Source organism: Ricinus communis, chromosome 5, assembly GCF_019578655.1.
Source record: "Ricinus communis isolate WT05 ecotype wild-type chromosome 5, ASM1957865v1, whole genome shotgun sequence".
Lineage (NCBI taxonomy): Eukaryota > Viridiplantae > Streptophyta > Magnoliopsida > Malpighiales > Euphorbiaceae > Ricinus > Ricinus communis.
Genome location: NC_063260.1, coordinates 21,014,530 through 21,036,416, shown reverse-complemented (window position 1 = coordinate 21,036,416; position 21,887 = coordinate 21,014,530). Strand labels below are relative to the sequence as shown.

The window sequence follows — 21,887 nt, the reverse complement described above, 5'->3', positions numbered from 1 at the left end:
GAACAAAAGGCATGAAATGAGGGAACTGTTTTTTACTTGATGCTTAGGGCAACTGTCTTTTATATACTTTAGTTTAGTGCTAAAGAAATGAAAGTTGATGCTTCAATTTTCTTAATTAATCAATTAAAGTTGCATAATGCTTTAGACTATAGTGGTTAATTCAAGTAGGGCAATGAATCATTAAAGAGGAATTTTTCATTGTGCAGCAGCTATACATTCCATATTTACATGGTAAAAGGTTTGACCTTCACAAATTAGAATTCCCAAGTTAGATTAGTTGTTTTGAAATTAGAAAAGTTACAATGGTGTATTGATTATGCTAAGAATAATGTTCATCATCAAAATTCAGAATTTAATTTATGGTGAGGCCAAAATTCAAATAGATTGCATTATAGGCAGAATGTATTAAGGAACCTTTGTACATTTATTTCATTCCATTTATTAAACTCAAACATTTTAATTTTGCTTATGTGGAGAAATTTTCTGATAGCTATTGTTTGTGTAGTACACATGCCATTACCCTTCTCAAAAAAGAAGAACTACACAATGCCAATACAAAAGAATGACCAGAAAAAAGAAACATTTATTTATTTATTTATTTTAACTTTAATCTCTACAACATTAAAGTTCCTTTTAATTTTTTTTCCTTATTAATCCAAAATAAAAATATTAATTCCTTATTTTATTTTATTTTCTTGCAGCAGGCCACGTCTTTTAATATTTTTACATCGCCACTGCCACTGCTGCAAAATCAGATTCCTCTTCAGCCCCATCATAATGACACCTTAACTACCCATTGAAATTTATTTTTCATGTTAAAAATAGTAAAAGATTAAAATCTTGACCAACAGGCCATCCAACTATAAATATTCAATAAAATAAAATAAAAATTGGCAAGCAGAGTTAATCTGAACTATTTATTTTTCATGTTAAAAAAATAAATATAAAATTATTGTTACTCCTATCTTTTTATCATATTCTCATGACAACTATAGAAAATACCATTATATTATGAAGAAAGTCCTTAATGTGACAAAAAAAAAAAAATTTAAGGCTCTAATAAAACGAAATAAACGTAAAGGGCCTTAACAGAACAAATCCCTGATGCGTTATATAATTTTTCTTAATTAGCATAAATATTATTATATATATATATATGATTTATGTTCTATTTTTATTCTACAATTAGAGTTTAATGGGAGCTTGTTTTCTATAAAATAACATTAACAATAAAATAATAAGTAATATTAAAATTGAAAATAAAAATATAAATAAAATACGATTTGAAAAAGAAAGTATAAAAAAGAAGAAAAAAAAAAAAAAAAGGAAAAGGAAAAGCTTACGCAAGAAGAGTCGATTCGATTCCATTTATTGTAGCACAATATGCGATTTCGTCAAACACAGTGGGCCCCGCCACTGCTCCCCCTTCACGCGTGCTTCTTCATCCTACGGTTCCAATCACATCCCGCATTACACGGGATGGGTTCCCAATGCCCACAGAAACCATCCTACGGTCCATGTTCTCCGCATTTGACTCTTCCTTGCCTGATCAAATGCACGCATCTCAACAAACTAACTTTTTAAAAATTATTATAATTTTTTATAAATAAATATTATTTTCTCTTTGTAATAAAAATCCACACTCACAGCACACCACCCTCTCACTCAACTCTCATTTCTAGACTCTCTCTCTCTCTCTCTCAACAGTTTCTCTCTCTAAAGATCTTCACCGAAAGTTTGGGAAATTTCTATCAGATCTTCAATTCTCATCTTTGGCTTTCTGTTCTGTTGGAGTTTTATCAGATTATTACACTTATCGATTAGGTCCCCTTTCTTGTTTTTTTCCTTTTAACGAGTTCATGTATGTATATGTAATTTATTATGTTTAATTGGTGTTTTCTTTTTGGTTTAATTTGATTAGATGCATGAGCTTTTGTTGCGTTTATGCATTTTGAGGTTTTTCTAGCTGTTATGGTTGGTTTTCTGCTATTTGGTATGTCAGAATCTCTTTTCTTAATTAGTTGGTCATTTTGTTGATAAGCTAGGACTTTCTTTTTATCTTTATCTTTTTTATATGATCATGATCTGCAATTAGTCCTTGTTTTGTTTATCTATGTGTTTAATGGATTTTTTTTCATTTTTCTTTCTTGTTGGATTTAAGATGTGTTAGTTGCTAAAAGAAATCAAAGAGAGAGAGCTATTAAGTTTTTTATTTTTTATTTTCTTGAAAGCAGCTATTAAGTATTTTTATTTTTATGTTATTAGTTGACTTAGGTGTAAGGGCTATGTTTTCTTAGACATTAAATGATTGAAACGTTGATGACCCTTATAAATTATATAGGCCTTTCGTACTAGACTATAGATTTTTGTTCTAAAGTGAGTCAGGATTGTGCTTTTGTTGTTTTTGTTGATAATTCATTATGTGTTTCGCTTGTTAATGAAGGAAAACAGTCCTTTGATTGTCAAATTGACGTAATGAGTTTGAAATCAGGTTTGACTTATTTATTTTTCTAAAGACTGTTTGGCTGATTTCTTTTGCAGTGCCATTGGAGTCCATTTATGATACTCATTTGGGAATAGAGAAGGATAGCAACATGCCGTGGGCTTCTTCTTTTGTGAATTATAGCAGAAACTGTGTTCGTTTGGTGGTCTTCTTTCGTGTTATACTGTAATTTAGTTTGCGTTGGTAATTGCACTCTTCCCGTCTCGTTGTAGCTTAGAAATTGGAGTTGAATCCATCGATTTGCTTTCTTTAATCATACATGGGCTCTTGCTTTTGGTTGCAGGCAAATCCTCTTTTATTTTTGAAGCAACAACTGTATTAGCTCTGGTTTTAATTTAAAAGCAGTTTGAGGAGTGAGAATGTACATTGCCGTAACCATAAAGAGGTATCGAGCTGTGAAGGAAGTAGGGAAGATTAAAATGAGCGTTGGGATTACTACATATTACCAAGTGATGCAAGTTTGTCAGGTAAAAGAGTCATGTCCCTTTTCTAGATATTCAATTGTAAATTTAATATTGGATAAATAATTTTGTGAGTTTTACTCTTGCATTACATCCAGCATATGAAATTAGTAGGTGATGGTTATCTTGATATTATGGGAAATGGCATTCCCTTTTTTATGATAAGTTGAGCCTCCAGCTCCTTTCTATACATCGGTGATTTCTTGAAGAGTGTCTGTAGTGATAAAATAGGAGGTGCACCAAAACATAATTAGCACAGTTATCTTGAAAGTAAGCCGAAGTGAATTCATTCCATGATGAGCAACGGGAGTAACTAACCTTCTTTTCTATGCATTAATTTTTTTCTCACAACTTGCACAAAGGATAAGAAAATAGTAGGGAATTAAGTACAAGTGAGATAATGGTTAGAGGCAAAACCTGTTTCTGTTTTTGGCTAGTTGGCTCTTTAAATTATTTTCTCACTAAAGCTTATGGTGCTCAGCACGATAAGCCATTTGTTCATCTTGTAATTTTTCTTCCCTGATAGTAGTGGTCACTAAATCCTGTAATATCTCACAGATGGGAATTTAGAAGCATAATAAAATGATATCCACTACTGCAAAGTAATGTGGACCTTGCACATGATTTTGCTAAATTTGTGCCCTCAACTTGACTTCAGTTCAAATGAATGTGTACAAGTGTTTCCTTCTTATCAGGCTGTGCCATTACTAAGAAAAAAAAGTCAATCCTCTCTGCATGTTGTTCTCTCTTTGATTTCATGTCTGCTTCTACTTGCCATTAGCATAGCACACATATTTTGTCAATTTTGTCATTGCTGATTCTTGTCCATGTCCATTTTCTATTACAGGCTGAATATTTCCGACAATTGCTTAAGCCTGTTACGTAGTCTGGCAATACAAAGTTCTCTGGGATTAGGTTTTTTGGGACGGATTGCTCTCTAGTTGTGTTTATACAAAAGAAGGCAATGATAATGGTAAACTGTTTGATTCGGTAGTTGTTCGTTTAGAATAGACAGATTGTTATGCAGGATGGCAATACATTGATTTGCTAGAAAGTCTTTTTGTCAGTTTAGGAACCTTCTTCTAATTGAAAGCCAAATAATTGCCAAAACAAAGCCAAAAAAACATCATTTCTTGAACTTTTTGATTGAAGGCAGGCTTCTGATGCAGAGTGACCAACATTTTCGTCGTAAAAAAGCAGTGCCCCACTTTGCTAATCAAAGGGGTAATAATTATATGCATGTTCCAGTTGCATCATCCTTCCCTGCAGCTCCACCTCCAGCTGCTAAGCATTTGATGCCTGTTCATGGCATTGAATTTCAACCTTCTGAAGTTTGCCCAAAGAATTTCATTATTTTCGATCAGACTGATCATCGAAGCCAAATTATGTTCCATCCTACAGTTGCCCACAGATTCAATGGTCCCGGCTTGAATATGCATGCAAGCTACTTTCAAGAGAATTATGAGAGAGAAGCAGTTGATGATACTGGAAGAGAGATGTCTTCTCTGAAAGAGGATTCAGATGATATAGATGCATTATTGAGCTTGGAAGAGGAGGAACAAGATGAATGTGATGAGGAAGAAGTCAGCACTGCACGAACTTATGGAAATTATGGGAGTAGCTCCCCTGATTCTTGCTCGACCTATGGTTCTAAACCAAGGAAAACTGGATCTTCTTCTGTTCAGAAATCTCCTGGCAGTGGTAGCAGCTGTAGCACTGAAAGGAAAAGGCAGAAAATGAAGAAGATGGTGAAAGCACTGAGAGGAATAGTACCTGGCGGTGACCAAATGAATACTGTTACTGTTCTTGATGAAGCTGTTAGGTATCTCAAGTCTCTCAAAGTTGAGGTACAGAAGATTGGAGTTGGGAATCTCAAGAACTAAACTAAATCTGGTAGTTAACTCTATTTTCTAAGATAGAGGTAATCATGAAGCAATTAAGTTTCCCCTTGCTCTTTGCTGGATGTTATTAGTAGAATAATGATGGCAGCTATTCGGCACTTGTGCTTGCATTAAAGATTCCAATTATATATCGATTGCTGCGAACTGAGATATTAGTCCCAGATATGTGTTAAATATCTCTGTAAACTCTGTTTCCATGTATTCTGTATTTAAGGGTGGCTTTGTAGTTGAGTATGCAATACTCTCTTGTACTTGCAGGTGTCTGTTGGGCTTGTTTGTACTACTTCTTAGATGCTGTGTTGTATTGTACTCAATAAATCTATTAAACTCTTCCTTTTGTCCTTTGCCTTTACAAGTGCTTTATATGCGTCAATCTGTCTCAAGGATATGATCATAATTAATGGTCCTTATTTGGTTCTGGATCCAGTTGTACTCTCTAAATGCTTAAATGGATATCCTTTGTGGCAGCATGTATTACTGTAAAAATCTGCTACTGTACTATCTGCCCTTTCTTTTATGTTATTTTTTGTTCATAAAGATTTAAACATGCTTCTGCTTTTTCCTGATCCTTTATAATGCTATGCTTTTATGCCTTATATGTTGGGAACTTAGGGACACAAAGATCTTGATCGTGCATTTATGGTGCTTTGCCACCTCCCTTGCAGTACCCATAGGTAGTGGTGTCAGTGGAGCAGCATCTTTTTATGTTACTGATTGTTGGATCCAATTTGTAACTTTGTTTTTGAGTGACCTAAGTGGGTATCCCATCACTTTTTGTTAGCATGACTTGCTCAAATCTCTGTCGCTGTCTTGGGGGTCTCTCTTTTATATATGCTTTAAAGATGTGCCCTCTTTAACGAAGAAGGTTAGTCTTAAGCGGTAAATGGATTTGTTCCTAATAATCAACCACTTAAGAATCGGAATGATTTCTGTGGCTGCCAATTGGAATGCACGGGCCGAGTGAAGTGTCTTTTTATTAAGCAAATCCAAGGAAATGGCGAGTGCTTGAGCTGCTGCGTCTGAAGTTGTGCCTGGCATCGCCCCTTTTGGTCATAGAAATGTTTTTTTTTTTTTTTATTTTAATAACATTTTTACAAGTGCTGGAAATTTTAGGGACATGAAGATCATTGTCATGCATATGCATAGTGCATGGACATGGTGCTCGGTAGTGTTGTTAGTGGCGCACCACTAACACCCTTTTTGTTGCTCGTAGCCCTGCCAACTTTTGTGCGCCTAAACTTACCCTCGTTGGAAGATGATTTAGGTGAGGCAAAGCAAAGTACTCTCTCTTATCCTTCCCCAACAACAATTATGGGATTTTCTATTATTAGCCTTTGTGACTTTTTCTCTCCTTTATTTTCATTTTGTAAGTCTATTTTATTTTTGCTAAAGTAGTACTACTAATACCTTCTTGTGGTATTATACAATGCAAAAAAGTAGAGAGGCAAGTCCATTAGCTCTCATCTCAAGAAAAAGTTATCAGATCACTGCAACTTAAAGGACAAAGAAGAAAATACTCTTCTTTTTTTGTTTGGGAAAAGGTTTTGCCTGTTAAAAACCCACCAACTAAGCCAAATAATTAATAATAATAAAGAAATACAAACAGAATTAGTGCAGGTTCTCTCTTTCTCTGTTGTCCAATTGTCCTTGGGATCTTATACAGAGGAACTTCAGAAGATTTATTAAATATATAATCAATCAATCACATATTGGAAATTAGGAAGAAAAGACCAATACAGGAAGAGGGGAATGCGTAATTACTAACACAAAATAGATATAAACAACTCATAGTAATAATTGCTTGTGAGGAAAAAAAAAAACTTAGTATATTAAGATAATTGTTTATCAGAAATGGTGGGGTAGTTTAATCAGAAAAGAATAAAGAATAACCTGAGTTTGAAACAAAGATTTTTGACAACGTAATATGATATAATTTTAATCAGAACCATGTAATAGAACTCAAAACTGCATAGACAATACTCAAGAAATCCTGTGGGGATACAAAATCCATCAGTTTTTCACTTGGTTCCTATTCTAGAAACAAGTGACAACATTTCTCTAGTCCATAAGAGAATTTATCTGATGTCAGAAAAGCTATACAAATAAGAGCATTCATGTTGAGCATTTGTGCATCACTTTCAACATATTTTGTTTCTCAAATGATGAGACTGCTATACACATACAGTTGACATTATTATACAATCACTTTTGACTTGCTCACACACTTCAGTTCATGAAGAAGATGATCACTACCCTTCTCAAGTAATAGAAACTTTAGCAGTTGAGAATTAAACTACGCAGCTGAATGAAGAAGATATGTTCAAAGGCAAAAAACACACTGGTATTTGACAGAGAATCATAAGCTGTAATGCCTATAAAACAGAGGAGATTTTGTCAAGTAAATGAATTCTTTCAGGTGCAAGATAAAAGCTTTTACATTTGACAAACAATTAATTTTTTTATTTCCTTCTTTTCAAAATCTAAACACTAAACTCAAAAAGTAACATCAGAAAATAAGCTAACTAAACCTGGATTCTAAAAGGAAACAGGAGCAATCTAACTGTAGTTGATGTAAAGAGGAATTGAAACTATATCATCCCCAACCATAATGGTGTGCCCTCCTGACGGTAAAATACTGTAAGCATTATAATCTATAATTCGAAAGCTCTTGCACACATTGAATCTGAAATTAACTTTCTCAACACTTCCAGCTTGAACAAACACCCTCTTGAAACCGATCACCTGCTTAATATAAGATCCTACAATTCCTTCCGGGGGTTTAGAATAAACCATCACGACCTCACTGCCATCTCTTGAACCTGTATTTTCGACTTCAACTTCCAACTCAAAGTCATCATTGCAAGGCAGATGATCAGTTAGAACTGCCGGGCATGAAGGCTTGAAGGTTTCATTTCCATATCTTAAATCGCGGCAATGCTGAAACTTATTCAGTGCTATATGTTTTGATCGCTTTGCGGATGTTATGTTGTAACTGAATGTGGTGTAACTAAGTCCATAACCAAATGGATAAACCGTTGAACCATCATAAAATTTATATGTTTTACCCGGATAACCTAACTCCTCATCGGGCCGCAGCTGCATATATGTCATAGGCACTTGCTCAACAAAATCAGCTTCATACCAGGTAATCGGTAATCTTCCTCCTGAAGTTTTTTTTTTTTTTTTTTGAATGTTAAAAAGGTGATAGTAAAATTAAAGAAGTTATAATTTATAAGAAAGTAACTTAATTACCAGGATTGTATTTGCCAAAAACAACATCAGCAATAGCATGGCCACCTTCCTGTCCAGGATATCCAACCCACAAAATAGCTTTGATTTTCTCATTATCCCTTGCGAAAGAGATATCTACCCCTCCTGCTGCCATGATCACAAGAATAACAGGGCCATTGGCAGCACCGGCAACCTGATTGATCAGTTGAGTTTGGTACCCAGGAAGTAGAAGATCATTCCTGTCCAAACCTTCAGCCTCAATTGTTAAGTCCAGCCCAGCTACTATTATTGTTGCATCAGCATTCTTTGCAGCATGAACTGCTGGGAAAACTAGACTCTCATTTTTGCATGGAACATCACATCCAATTTCATAAGTCACGTTTGAGTAAATAGAAAACCCATCAATAGGAGAGACATATCGACAAGGTACACCTGAGACATAAATGCAATGTGGAACATTAGACTTTAATTTCCTTCCACAAATAATGTAACTATTAAGTTAATAAATGATATGATTAAATGTATTATTATTGTTATTACCTGCATAATTTCCAATCATGACTCTGGTAGCATTAGCATGAGGGCCAACCACTGCCAGGTTTTTGACCTTATCCATGCTCAAAGGTAAAGTATCATTATTCTTGAGAAGAACAATTCCCTCTCTTGCTGCTTGCTTAGCTAACTCCACATTTTCCTTAGTACAAATATCTTTCTTGCCCAACTTCTGATATTGGGGAGTTCCATCAAAAAATCCTAGCCTCATTAGCACTACATAAAGGTATTTCAGTGATCTATCTATATATTCCTCCCTGGCCTGTCCTTGCTTCACTGAAGTTTCAGTAAAATTGGTGTAGTAAACTCCACAATCCAAATCCAAGCCTGTAATATCAAAGATTGTATAATTAACATAGATAGACCTTTTATATAGATAATATATAGGATGAAAAAGTAGTTAATGATTACAAAAGAACATTAAGTACTAGCCTGCTTTAAGTACTTGTGCAACAGCATCCTCATTGGTGTCACCAAGAAACTTATGGTTATCAACCATTACTTCAATTGAGTCACAATCAGAAACTATATATCTGATACCAATAAACAGAAAAAGTTCAATTTTATAGAATAAAGTTGAATGTTGTATGAAGTTAATGAGATTTAAAAGAGTAATTATTGTACCCATGAAGATCCCAATCTCCTCTTATAGTCTGGTTCAAAAGCTTAGGATCAGCGCAAGTAGGTATCCCATTGACACGATTAAAAGAACACATCACACTACTAACATCTCCTTCTTTGACACACATTTCGAAAGGTCGAAGAAATGTCTCTACCATATCTTGTTCAGTCACCTGCATTAAAAATAAACAAAGGTCAAATTTATATTTATGTCAAAATTTGATAAGTGTTGTAAAATTTCAAGAATGAGAGGGCTTTTCTGTGTAAATTACTCTGGCATCGAAGGTAAGGCGTTCAACTCCTTGCCATTTTTCAACATCATAGGCGGCATAGTGCTTACAACATGAGGAAACTTTAAGAGGCCTAGTATTCAAATCTGTGTAGTTCTCAGTACCTTCAACATCCTGCAAGCCTCTTACGTAATTAACAGCATACCTTCCTACAACATATGGATCTTCACCGGGTGTCTCAACAGTTCTTCCCCATCGAGGATCCCTTACTACATTTACATTTGGGCTCCAATATGTTAATCCTGCCCGACCTAAATTATACATTGCCCTTGCTTCTGTTGAAACAACCTGTAAAGATTTAACAAATTTCATTAGGCATATATAGAGTCAAGAATATAAAGCGAGGTAGTTTGACTTCGTGAGAGCTGCCATTTGAACCCGGTCAACTATTAAAGAAAATAAAAAGAGGGAAATTCACTTGCACTTGCCTGACCAATATTTTTCCATAAAGACTCATTAAAAGATGCTGTAGTAAGTATGGTTGTAGGGAAACTAGTGGCACCAGGAACAAGATCATCAAAGAATGTTCCTGGACCGACGTCAGAGACACCATGAAGAGCCTCAGACCACCACTCATATTTAGGAATACCCAACCTAGGCACCCCATAAGCAAGATCTCCGAGTTGTTGCACTTTTTCTTTCAATGTCATTTGGTTCACCAAATCTTTAGCCCTAACTTCATAAGAAAGGGAAGAATCACAGAAGCCAAACGTTGTCATGTCCAATCCAAGGTTGTCATACCTTGAAGAATCACATACATAGGTGAAGCTTGAGCCACGAGGATTTGCATCATCATGGTTTAATGTATTGCTGTCTAATAATGGAGCATTTCGTGCTGTAGCAGATTCGACAATGATAATACAGATTAAACATATAAGAAGAAGAGAATCGACAATTTTGGCCATGGCTTGGGTTTGTGTATGAAGATGATAACCCATGCACACCTACGTTTATATAGACCCGTAGATTATCATTTCTTCTTTTAATTATTAATGAATTTTTAGTTATCTGAAACGGGTAGCACATTTATCTGCATCTTCTGTTAAGATTATATACTAATCCATATCTTTCTCAGATTTTATTGCTTCTGCAAAATATATTAACGTTGTTCCATTCTTTATTATTAGGTTTATAGAAGGAATATTGGTCCTGTTCCTTCCTTTGATTAATGTTTTCGATCTTATCCCATTATGGTTAATGCATAATTATCGAAGAAAAAGAAATTAACTTTCCTCAAACTAAATGAATACCATATAATATAAAAGAAAAATATAGTCTTTTTTTTTTTTAATGACTTGGCTCAATTATTATGATAAAAGGTGACGTGGACATGGGCGATCCAATCTTACCCACGTTGAACTAGAATCAGTAATAACGTATATTATATCTTTACTTTTGAAAAAATGTAGGACTATGTCAAATATTGTAATTAAGTATTCCCTTTCAAAACTATTTGAGAAATATTAATTACCTTTTAATTTTAGATATTTAAGTAAATATGAACCCTAAACAAAAAACAAACAGAATTTAGATTATAATCTTACCAAAACCCTTTATCAAATTGGGAAAAACGTATCTGCTAAATAAAATATGGTTCTTTTTATAATATTTTTACCTCAAGAAGAAAAGCCTTTCAAAAATCCCCTTTCCATATAAAAGATTTTGCATAAATTACGCCTTTTTTTTTTTAATGTCCATTTGTGATGTGAGTTGTTTTCTGTAATGTCCTTTTACATTCAATCGAAATAAAATTATAAAAATGGGATATATGATTAGTGGATTTTTTTGAATTTATAAACAATTTGATTTATTTTTATTTTAAGATATGTATTCTTATATAAGTCTGATTTTTTCTTTTATTTTTTTTTAAAAATATATTCACGTAAACTAATTAATTAATATGAATGACTTCCTATAAAATATAACATTTTTTAAAAAATTTATTCTCTCCAAGTTAAAATTTGAAATATGTCTCATTCACTTTATATCATATAATTGAATTATTTATAGCTTGTGCTAGACATTTCTTGAGCTAATATGACCGTAAATGCCAACTTGTTTAAAATTCTTTAGACCTATCTAAATATCTCATTTTGCTTGATTTTTCGAGCGTAGTTTAATTTGAAAAATTTATAAAATTACAGATTTGAGAATCTTACAAAAACAATGAAATTTATTATCCTAAAAACCCAAAAATATTCTATCAAGCTAATTTTTTTGCAAAAGTACGATATTGTTGTATGTTATTCACTTTATGAAAAAATTTAAAAAAGAAAGGGATGAATATGATTGTAAGGTGCGAGTTTCTTTTTTAATATTATACATATATTTTATTTTTATGTTAAAAATATTTTATTTTTTATAAAACTATATTTACTTAATTATTCTTATTTTATTTTTATTATTTTATACTATACATATGTTTTTCTTTAGTCTTAGAGATTTTTTATTTTTTATGAGGAAATATATTTTTATAATTATTCATATATTCATTTTGTTTACAACATTCATTTTTTTATTACAGAGAAATCAATTTTTTATCAAAAAAGGGTAATTTTCCAAACTTATGCAAATACTTTCGCTCCATTTATATTAATAGAATTTTTTTATTTTATCTTTCAACTTTATAATAGGAAATATTGTTGTTTTTTAAAGGAAGAAGAAAGTTATTAATGTGAATTTGAAATTCAATTTCTAATTTTTTCAACACTGGAACATAATTTCTCAATAAAGGATTACTATTATTTTGAAACTATTCAACAAGTAAATAACAATTAAAGTAAAAGAATTGAAGATAAATCTTCATAGATCTGAAAATTAATAAAACATCAACCAAAATAATTTAATAAAAAAATAGAAGACTTTAAACCAAAATAATTTGTTGTACATAAAATTTAAATAAAAGTGAAACTTTTTACAACAAGCAAATTCCTACAATTTTTTTTTAAAAAAAATTACAATCTTTTTTCTTTTATATAAAAAAGAGAGTAGAAATGAAAAATATCATAAAAGAAAAAGAAGTTGAAACCAAAAGGAAAAAATAACAGTTCAAAAAATAAAATTAAAGACAATTATTCATATGAAAATCAACCAACATCAATTAAACATCAACCAAAAATTAACAAAATTATTCAGTTATAGAAAATTTAAATAAACAAAAAATAAATAAAATTAATGAGTAAAATCTAAATAAATATGGATTATACAATAAATCTTTCTTATTTTTGTTATAGGTTCACTATAAAAAATATTACTTTTAGGGTGGAAATAAATTGAAGTCGAGACCAAAAGAAAATAGGATCATTTTAAGAAAAGAAATTTAAAAAAAAATTATAGTTTGAAAAATCAATCAAATATCAACCCAACATATATTATACCATATTCAACATCAACTAAATGTCAACAGAAAGAATTAAACTATGTAATTTTTTTAATAATTAAAGTAACTATATAATATTGAAATTTTTTTTAACTTATTATATTTATAAGAATTTATTGTTAAAATAAATAAATAATGAATTTGAGGTAGAATAATTTAACAATAACATTATTTTCAATTGCGTGACTTTTCATTTATAACTAAATTTAAAAAATTAAAATAAAGTTTAACAACATTAATAATACTAGAATATATAATTTTGTATTATTAAAATATTATTTTATGTATGGTTATTATTAAATTATGGTAATAATTTGTGATCAATTTAAAGTAGTAATTATATTAAATTAATATTTAAAATATAAATGATATTAGTGGTATAAACTTAATTCTATGTTCATTGGCTTAGTGCCTTTATAATCATATACCAAGTTAATTAGTTGATATGAATTTTTAAATCACTATAAAATTTAAATAATTTATCTATATTGAAGGTTTAGTTAATTAAGTAGTTAGTTTTAGTTATTTTGATATTGGTTGGAATTAAGTCAAATTCCATTAGTGAACTCTGCATTGACTTAATTTGTTAAATTTTCAACTTTTAGTCAAGATTTTTGAATGACTATTTAGTTTCAATAGATTGGTACGATAGTATATTAATATTTTCTAAATTTATTTTTTTCTTTTAAATGAAGGATAACAATTTAAATGACAACTGAATAGTAAAATCAAATCTATACTTGATGCATCTTGTGAAACTCTCATATTATTAAAATATAATAATTAAAATTAATTTATAAATACTAACATCCAATTTATAAATGTCTAATTTTAATTATTTTTATATTAATAGGATCGAAATTGAATCCTTCTAGTTTTCACTTAATTTCTCCATTTATAAATCATTTAAATTCTATATTATAAATGTTGTATAATAATACCGATTAAAGATTCTTCTCAAACTAAATTAACATACCCGTTAGTATTCTTATTTTTATTTATAAAGAAAAAGGAACAAATAACTTTTAAAACAGAAATTAAATAAAAATATCTTAAAAAATTAATTTTAGTCGTTTTTATGAAAGAATATTTTATTAAAGGATAAGTTGAGCAGCCAAGAATGATTAGAATGTGAATGTCAGCTTTATGGAAAGGATTACTCTGCCGAGAGCAAGCTGTCGTCATGTTGCAAAAGAAAGCGTAAAAATAAAAACTAAAAGGGCACAAATGTAATACAGTTAAAGAAGGAGTATTTTTGTAATTATTTCTAAAAATGAGTATAAATTCCTCAATAAAATAAGGTCTTATGGATTTATTTGTGAGGTAACTTGAGCCCAGTAGCGGGAAAAGATAAAGGAAAAAAAGGAAATGAGCATAAGAAATCTAGCGCAATGGAAAAGCTTCGCCAAGGAGGCACTAAATCAATCAATATTAGTAGCCAAATTCCTATGCTTTCTCCACGTCACCAACACCTATCTCTGCACTGCTGCTCTTGTAAGTTAATTATTTATCATTATTGTTGTTATTTTGCATCCCAATAATAGTAATTACAGTTGCAATTGAGCTTGAATTTTTGATACGCTGCGTTTCAGACCTATGGCCCCAGCATGCTCCCTACCCTTAATATCACCGGAGACCTGGTATTGGCTGAGAGAATCTCCCCTCGATTCGGGAAGGTGGGTCCCGGTGATATTGTTCTTGTAAGGTCCCCTGTTAATCCTAAAAGAATCGTCACCAAGCGTGTTATGGGCGTTGAGGGTGATTCAGTCACTTACGCTGTTGATCCCAAGAACAGTGATGCGAGCAATACTGTTGTGGTATTTCTTTAACGGGCTTTTGGTTTCTTTCTTGAATATGGGTTGTTGAGATTGTGGCTGGGTTTGTGTTTCATAATTTGCTTGAGGTTTATGCTTAAGTTTCAGAATTTGTTGCTTTGTGTTTTTAGGTTCCTAAGGGCCATATTTGGATTGAGGGAGATAATGTGTATGATTCAAATGACTCGAGGAAGTTTGGGGCTGTTCCTTATGGTCTTCTTCACGCAAAAGTGTTTTGGAGGGTAAGCATAGTCTCTTCTTGAGCTTAACTTTGTAGCTAGTTTTAGTTGAGTTTCATGGGTGAGTTTCTTTTTTTTTTTTTTTTTTTTCTTAATATATATGAGAAACCTGAAAACAAAGAAAGTTTTTGCTTTTTGGTGCGAATAATTTTAAAATACTAAACAAAGTTTATTGCCTTCAAATGGGAATGATTTGGAAGTGATGAAGGATGTTGTCAAATATATATCAATACAGTCCATGCACCATATGCTAATGCAGCAGAATTATGTTGATATGTATTCATCAATGAACTTTCTGGTATCAGCTTAAGGTAGCATTCAGGATATGCAAAATGTCTATGTATCTCTGTACTCTGTGCAGAAAGGAGACCCGATTACAGTACCATTGACCAAGGAAAATGGTTTTGAAGGGAAACATGTTTATCCCTAAGGCAGGCTGCTCATTATATGCAATGGATGAAGAGTTATCAACCATAAGCTTTGGTAGAAGCCACTGGTAGTCAACATAAAACTATGTTTAGCACATCAAAGCTAAAAGTAGCAATTCGCAAGGCAAGAATTTATAAATATTAGATACTAAATTTCCAGGGAAAGACTGAACTTGTATGGATTGCGTATAGAATAGTGGAAAAGTAGCACAGACTGGTATATATATATATATATATATATATATATATTCTATTTGTGACTGGCAGATCAGGATCTGTTAATTGTGTTGTACTGAATCTCATTTTCATACTTTTAATACTAATAGTTGCCAACTTTTTCGCCTCCCGTTATTTGTTTCTAGGTATGGCCGCGAAAAGATTTTGGACCTCTAGGACAAAGAGCAAACTAAATGAAGAAATTCCGCAAGGTAAGAATTTCTGACTCCTATTGATCTATAAATTGCAAGCTTCTGATTGTCACTTTTTTTTCCTCTGAAGCTACAGCTACTACTGTTTTTGCTGGAGTTTTTCTGATGGAGTAGTCAATAAGGAGATGGCCGCTCTCTCCTTTACTATTGCAATCTAAGGGCTGCTATTTGGTCCTCTGCGATCAATGGTGGCCCTTTCCCTTTAATACCTCATGGTTTTTTTAGATAACTCCCAGAATAACAGAGCTTTTAACCCTGATCTAGAATCTTCTCACCTAGTTTGTGTTTCTAATTTAAGTTTACTTTCTTGTACTAGTCTAGTTATATTCTTTCTTAGTGGTGTTGATTTTGGTGTGTGATCTATTCTAGGGGCAGAGCAAGAGGCATAACACTAAGTAGTCCTCAAAAGGCATCTCTCCAATCTTGATAGATCTACTATGTGGGATGTACAAGCTTATTTAAATGGTGAAATACTGGAGAAATTAGTCATAATTGGCTCCTCTAGAATGAAGATGGACCACACAGAGGTTTGCTCTGCAGATATCTTGGCGAAGAGAATGAGAATCAGGGTGTTACAAGTGATCAATAGTTTTAAGGTGTAAACCCATACAATCAAGTTTGTATTTTTATTGGGTTGTAATTTTCCTTTATGTTTAGGAGTTGAATTGCAACTCTTGTGCTTGGAATGAATGAATTTCATCTTTGGTGAAAAGGTAAAAATAAAAGAAAAATGAGATGGAGTAGCTACCACTAGCATCTGAACCTTCTCTAATCAATGGCTTTTCACCAACATCACTTCCTCAACCGCTTTATACGTCTCGCCAAATAAAATTAGGAAAAAGAAAACCCACCACTGGCCAGAACACCGTCTGTTGAAAGGGCAAATTAAACACAGATTGATACCTTATGATGGATGTGAATAACCTGCAATGATGTAATGATATCTGATTAATAATCCTGTATGTACATAAGTTGGATATATTATAACATAGTAAAGGCGAGCATGCATGAAAGAGTATTACTAATGGAGGACAGCATCAGCAGGAGCCTTGACCTACACAAGTTAAAATAGGCGATCGTTCTTATGAAATCGTTTACTAGAGATCTTCTCATTGGAAACGCAAAAAGAAAATAGGTGAAATTGAAACTGGAAATCATTTAATTGTAGTTGTTATTTTCTTTATGTCTTGTATTTTATACTCTTCATTTAATTTGTTTAGGTGATATTGATACACCAACTTTTCTATTAAGCAGTACTAGCGCCATGTTGATTTAGGGGAGAATTTGCAAATAACCAATTGGTTACGGAAATATATATATTCACATGTAAAAAAAAAAACTAAAAGTAGAGAGGGAAAGAGGTAGGTCTTGAACTCGAGAGATTCACCGGGCTATATTTCTAGTGGTTTATTTATATATAATTTTAAAAAATTTCTTATCTAATTAAATTATATATTTCTATCTATATATCAAATTGATAGATAACTAGTACATATTTATTAGTGTTAATTAATAAAGTATGTGTTAATTATTCAATAAAAAAATATAAAATATTTGTATATATTATAATGTATGCAAATAGTTGGTCTATGCAAGAATTTCTATAATCTTAACTGGTTTATTGTAAAAAAACAGATTGTACTAAAAAAATACAATAAAGCAGATTAGGAAAATGATCCGATATAGAGTGTTATGTTTAGACCAGAAATATCTGCCTCAAAGGCTAAATAAACTAGAAAACTGAAGACCAGCAAGAGTGGTAGCCTAGTTGCAAAAAGTGCTTTCCACCATGCTACAAGGATCTGGGTTAGAGTGTCCTTGGGGACGGTTGATTGGGTCTCTTCCGCTTGGCCACAAAAAATTGATGTTGCAATGACGGGTTTAGGCTCTATCTCAAACATTCCGTAACATAGGAAACGTTGTTGGTCACACCCAGCAAAAAAGAACTAGAAATTTGAAGGGCTTCTGGTGTAGCTGATTAAGTTCTAAAGACTTGGGCCATAAAAAGTAAAGATTCTTTCGACCCATTTACTAAAATAACATAGAGATGGGCTGTTATTACTATGCAGTAACTATAACCCGCAGGTTCACTGCACCCCAAAATTCCAATCACTTGCACTTAACTGAAACAACCGTCCCGCCCGCCTTAAACACCATAGCTAAATGATCATCTCTCTTCTTTTCACTCTTAAAAGAGACCAACGTAAATCTTTCAATCCATTTTTTTCCTTACTTTCCTTTCCTTCCTTTATTTGCATTTCTCTGGTTGTTCTGTTCTTTAACATCTCCGATAATGGATAATATAAAACAAGACCCTGAATTTGCAATACTCTATCAGTATGTCAATATGATAGATCAAGAAATCGATGAATTGAAGAAGAAACCCAGGAGCCGAGGATCTTTGGAGGTAGTAATTAAATCATTGATGGATCATAAAGACAACATCATGCTCGTGACTGAAGATGCTAGGCAAGAATTCAAGAGAGTCATCATGCAGATTGACAAGGAGATTGGAATGATGGATGAGTTGAAGAACTTGATGCTCAATTATGGAAACTCTGGGAATTTGAATGCAAGCCAAGTGGAAGAAGAAAATTTAGGCACGGAGAATATGAAGAAAGATCAAGAAGAAGGGTTTAGTAATTATTTGAGAACAAAGGAACTCCAGTGCTCTACAAGCATCAAAGGTCTTGATATAGTGCTGGACAAATTGGAATATGCGGTCAAGAATGAAAAGAAAAGGAGTTTATTGGACTGGCTAAAAGAGGTTGATGGGTCTGAATCTGACTGTGGAGAGAGTCTCAAGAAAATCAAGATTCAGGCATTTCATGCTGGGATTAGTATTTGCACTATGCTTGTTAATCTCAGACTCTTTACCTCAAGGAATATTGACATAGAATCCAAATTTAAACTTGTTAGAGATTCAATGAAGTGGGTCATTGCAGATGATAGTAATTCTTTTGTAATTCGCAAGACTGTTGATTTACTTGACTCCACCGACAGTGAAATTAGGCATATTTTGAAAGGAATGGGGGCAGTGGTTATACAAGATCCGGAGAGAAATCCCGAAGCCATTGAATTGGTTAAAGAAGAGTATGTTGACGATCTTATTTTGCAGCTCCTGGAGGGAATCAATCGCTTGGAGGTTGATCTCATCCTCCCATTATTGCCGGCTTCGGAGATGTTGATCCAGCGTGTTTTGTTAACAACGAAAAGATACGTGGATATCTGCGAGAAAGATTTGAAGGAAGTAGAAAGAAAGATAATTGTCTTGAGACATAATTTCGCAAAGAGATACGGGGATGAAATCCTGAAGTATGCTCTGTTCAGCAATGGGTACAGATTGGTGCAGTCAAAGATTAAAGAAGCGTGGAAACTAACTGGGGGGTGAGAAGAGCAAAGGACGAAAGGAAGAGGAATTGATGGAATAGGGGAAGGACTTGTGATAGTTTTCTTTTAGTTGCTTTGTTTACAAAGACTTATGAATTCTGAGCAAAACTTGGCAGGATGCCAAGGTTTGTTATTTTGCACGGCAGATTGGCACAACATCGGGTCAATCTTTTGGTTTTATTCAAGTTATGAATACATCACAAAATTCTTTTGACTTCTTTTTCACTAATGTTTTCGCTTGCTTTTCTTTCTTGAGCAAATTATTGTTTTTCCTTCCAGGGTTTAGGGAATTTTAACACTATAACCCTTAACATTCAAATTAGTTTCTAAGGGTAAACACAATTCAGTTAAACCGTAAAACACACGAACAAGATGACTTGCTCTTGAATCAAAGAGTAAAATTTAAAACTAAGAATTCCACTTGTATGTAAGAAACCTGATAACAAAGATCTGATGTTTCACAGTAACCTTCTACTCTATAGCTCCCATATCCACCTCTAAAACAGTAGTTATATAAGACGAGACCAATAGCTATCTTTGATCTTTATTATTAATTAAGATAAAGACTAAAGTCTGAATGCTAACTCTATCTTGACGAGAAGAGATGATTCAAAACTGCCCTTGCCCAAAACCACAGCCATGGTGAAAGGAAGAAAAATGATTCTCATTATTGGGAATGTTATATGCAGATGAATTGTTCACCATAAGGCCATGATTATTCATTTGAGGAATTGAAGACGACCATAAAGAAACTCCATTGTTTCTTTTCTCATTCATTTTCTTGCATAAAGTGCTGTGCAGCTCTTCAAACATGGCATATATTTGCTCTAGTTCTTGCATGTTAAGGTCATCTATTGGAGCTTCCCACCAGTTATTGCACCCTTTCCCTCTAATCGTCTTCTTCAGCATACTCCCCCGCTCTTTCTCCGATTCGAGCCGATTAAGCAGTTCATTATACTGCTTGTTCAGCTCGTTGATCCTCATCTTTCGATGCGCTTCAACGAGAGGGTGTGTATTGTCGCTTGGTGGTACATTCTTTCCAAGAAAACGATTAGCAATGGATTCCAAAGATGGATGACCGAAGGAAAAGGGCTTGCCTGCTGGAGAAAATACAAGAATCCCAACCTCAGCACCACATAGAGTAATCAGTTCACTTGCCTTTTTGTAGATACCAGATCTTCGTTTCGAAAATGTGATTAGCCTGTCCTCTTCATTCTCTATTCTCTTCATCGTTATCTTTTGCCTTCCTTTGGTTTGCTTCTTCCCTGCCATTCGAAAAACCAAAAAACAACAGAGAAAAAAAGCTTCTATCAAAGTATAAGAACCAAGAAATGGAAAAAGGAGTAGAAATGGCCTTATTGATGCAGTCAGGATTGATGCATATACATATATATAGATAGATAGATGCACAAGAAGTGATATGCAAACATAGTAAGAGACTATATTTTTCTAAGTTGTCCACTTTCCATATTTCGCACACTTGTAACCTTTGGTGGATGAATATTTTGGTTGGCATATTCAAGTTTTACCTTTCTTATCATTCTTTTAGTTGGCATCTTAGAATCTCACTTCACTATTTCAGATCTTACTGTCCTAATTTTTCTTCAACCTTAATATTTCTGCTTATTTACTTTTTACTTCCTATATATGCTATAAATTTTGTACAAGTATCTAATATATAAATCACATGCACCTTACCTATTTATATTTTACACTTTTTCTTTTATAATTGATTTTGTATTTAAATATTCAATTATATTACTATATCTTGTATAAATCACATGCACCTTAAGTACACGCAAATTATGTTGATTATCGTAATAGTATTTCTTCTCATGTGACGAAAGTTTTGAGTTCAAATTCTTACCGCCTAAGTGTATTTTCACTTTTATAGCAAATAAATAAAATTTTTTAAAAAAAGATTCATGAGATAAGTATTTATAAATTTCTCAAGGAAAGAGTCATAACACCTTATGGTAAACTTATATGAGATTCAAATTCAATTATATGTCAATTTTGAATATAATGCGCCTATATACTAATATTTTAGAAAACATATCAGACTGATTGGGGGAAATCGGTGGTTAATCTGATCTAATTGACTTAAAAATTAAATCTATGGTTAACCTAGTTTAGACTCGATTGATCTGGCTAAACAGACAAAACTAGTTCAACTGTTTTTTTATATATATTTGTAAAAAAATATTAAAAATTAAAAAACATAAATAATAGCACCAAAAATTGAATGAACTTATATTTATAATCATTACAACTTGTATTTAGAAAAAATAATAATAAATTTAGTGTTTATAATTTATTTTTAAAAAATTTATATATCTTATTTTTATTATTTTATTATAGGATATGATTCTATTTGTATACATCTGCTTAAATTTTTTATTTAATTATTTAGATTTTAATGTTTGGACTTTATTTGATACAATTAAAAGTTGATGATTTACTTTAAATTTATTACAATTACCACTTTAAAATATGAAATATAATCAATTTTCATCATACCGGTCTAACCATCAGTTTGATCGGTCAAACCAGTAGAACCAGTAAATGGCACATTTTTGCTCTTCGGTTCGGTTCTTTAACACTGCTATATGCAACTAAAGCTAATTATTGTCTACATTAGGTATATATA

General features: G+C 32.4%; 4 protein-coding genes across 7 annotated transcripts; 2 read left to right on the top strand and 2 right to left on the bottom strand.

The window, feature by feature from the left end:
• The first annotated feature begins 1,646 nt into the window (after positions 1-1,646).
• Positions 1,647-5,206, top strand: LOC8264148 (transcription factor bHLH144). 2 transcript variants are annotated; one of them, XM_015719515.3, is made up of 4 exons: positions 1,647-1,824; positions 2,542-2,686; positions 2,787-2,970; positions 3,812-5,206. In XM_015719515.3, exon 4 carries the CDS (start codon positions 4,128-4,130, stop codon positions 4,845-4,847), a length of 720 nt encoding a protein of 239 aa, XP_015575001.2. In that variant the 5' UTR covers positions 1,647-1,824; positions 2,542-2,686; positions 2,787-2,970; positions 3,812-4,127; the 3' UTR covers positions 4,848-5,206. The 2 variants fall into 2 exon arrangements, with proteins under 2 accessions (XP_015575001.2, XP_015575002.2); XM_015719516.3 differs by having other exon boundaries at positions 1,647-1,861.
• Positions 5,207-7,303: 2,097 nt separating this feature from the next.
• On the bottom strand, positions 7,304-10,492 carry LOC8264146 (probable beta-D-xylosidase 5). The gene is made up of 7 exons (XM_015719461.2): positions 9,988-10,492; positions 9,542-9,847; positions 9,273-9,442; positions 9,081-9,181; positions 8,637-8,975; positions 8,118-8,528; positions 7,304-8,029 (listed from the first exon to the last, which is right to left on the bottom strand). The coding sequence occupies exons 1-7, from the start codon at positions 10,462-10,464 to the stop codon at positions 7,422-7,424; spliced, it is 2,412 nt and encodes an 803-aa protein (XP_015574947.2). The 5' UTR covers positions 10,465-10,492; the 3' UTR covers positions 7,304-7,421.
• A 3,735-nt stretch (positions 10,493-14,227) lies between these two features.
• LOC8264145 (mitochondrial inner membrane protease subunit 1) lies at positions 14,228-16,623 on the top strand. Of its 3 annotated transcripts, none has more exons than XM_048375085.1 (5): positions 14,228-14,432; positions 14,531-14,755; positions 14,884-14,994; positions 15,782-15,847; positions 16,223-16,623. In XM_048375085.1, exons 1-4 carry the CDS (start codon positions 14,307-14,309, stop codon positions 15,827-15,829), a joined length of 510 nt encoding a protein of 169 aa, XP_048231042.1. In that variant the 5' UTR covers positions 14,228-14,306; the 3' UTR covers positions 15,830-15,847; positions 16,223-16,623. The 3 variants fall into 3 exon arrangements, with proteins under 3 accessions (XP_048231042.1, XP_015574965.2, XP_015574966.2); XM_015719479.3 differs by having other exon boundaries at positions 16,217-16,623; XM_015719480.2 differs by lacking the exon at positions 16,223-16,623 and adding an exon at positions 15,924-16,210.
• Positions 16,624-19,638: 3,015 nt separating this feature from the next.
• On the bottom strand, positions 19,639-20,581 carry LOC8264143 (agamous-like MADS-box protein AGL61). Its single transcript, XM_002519669.3, has one exon. The coding sequence runs from the start codon at positions 20,507-20,509 to the stop codon at positions 19,847-19,849; it is 663 nt and encodes a 220-aa protein (XP_002519715.2). The 5' UTR covers positions 20,510-20,581; the 3' UTR covers positions 19,639-19,846.
• Between the last annotated feature and the right edge of the window lie 1,306 nt (positions 20,582-21,887).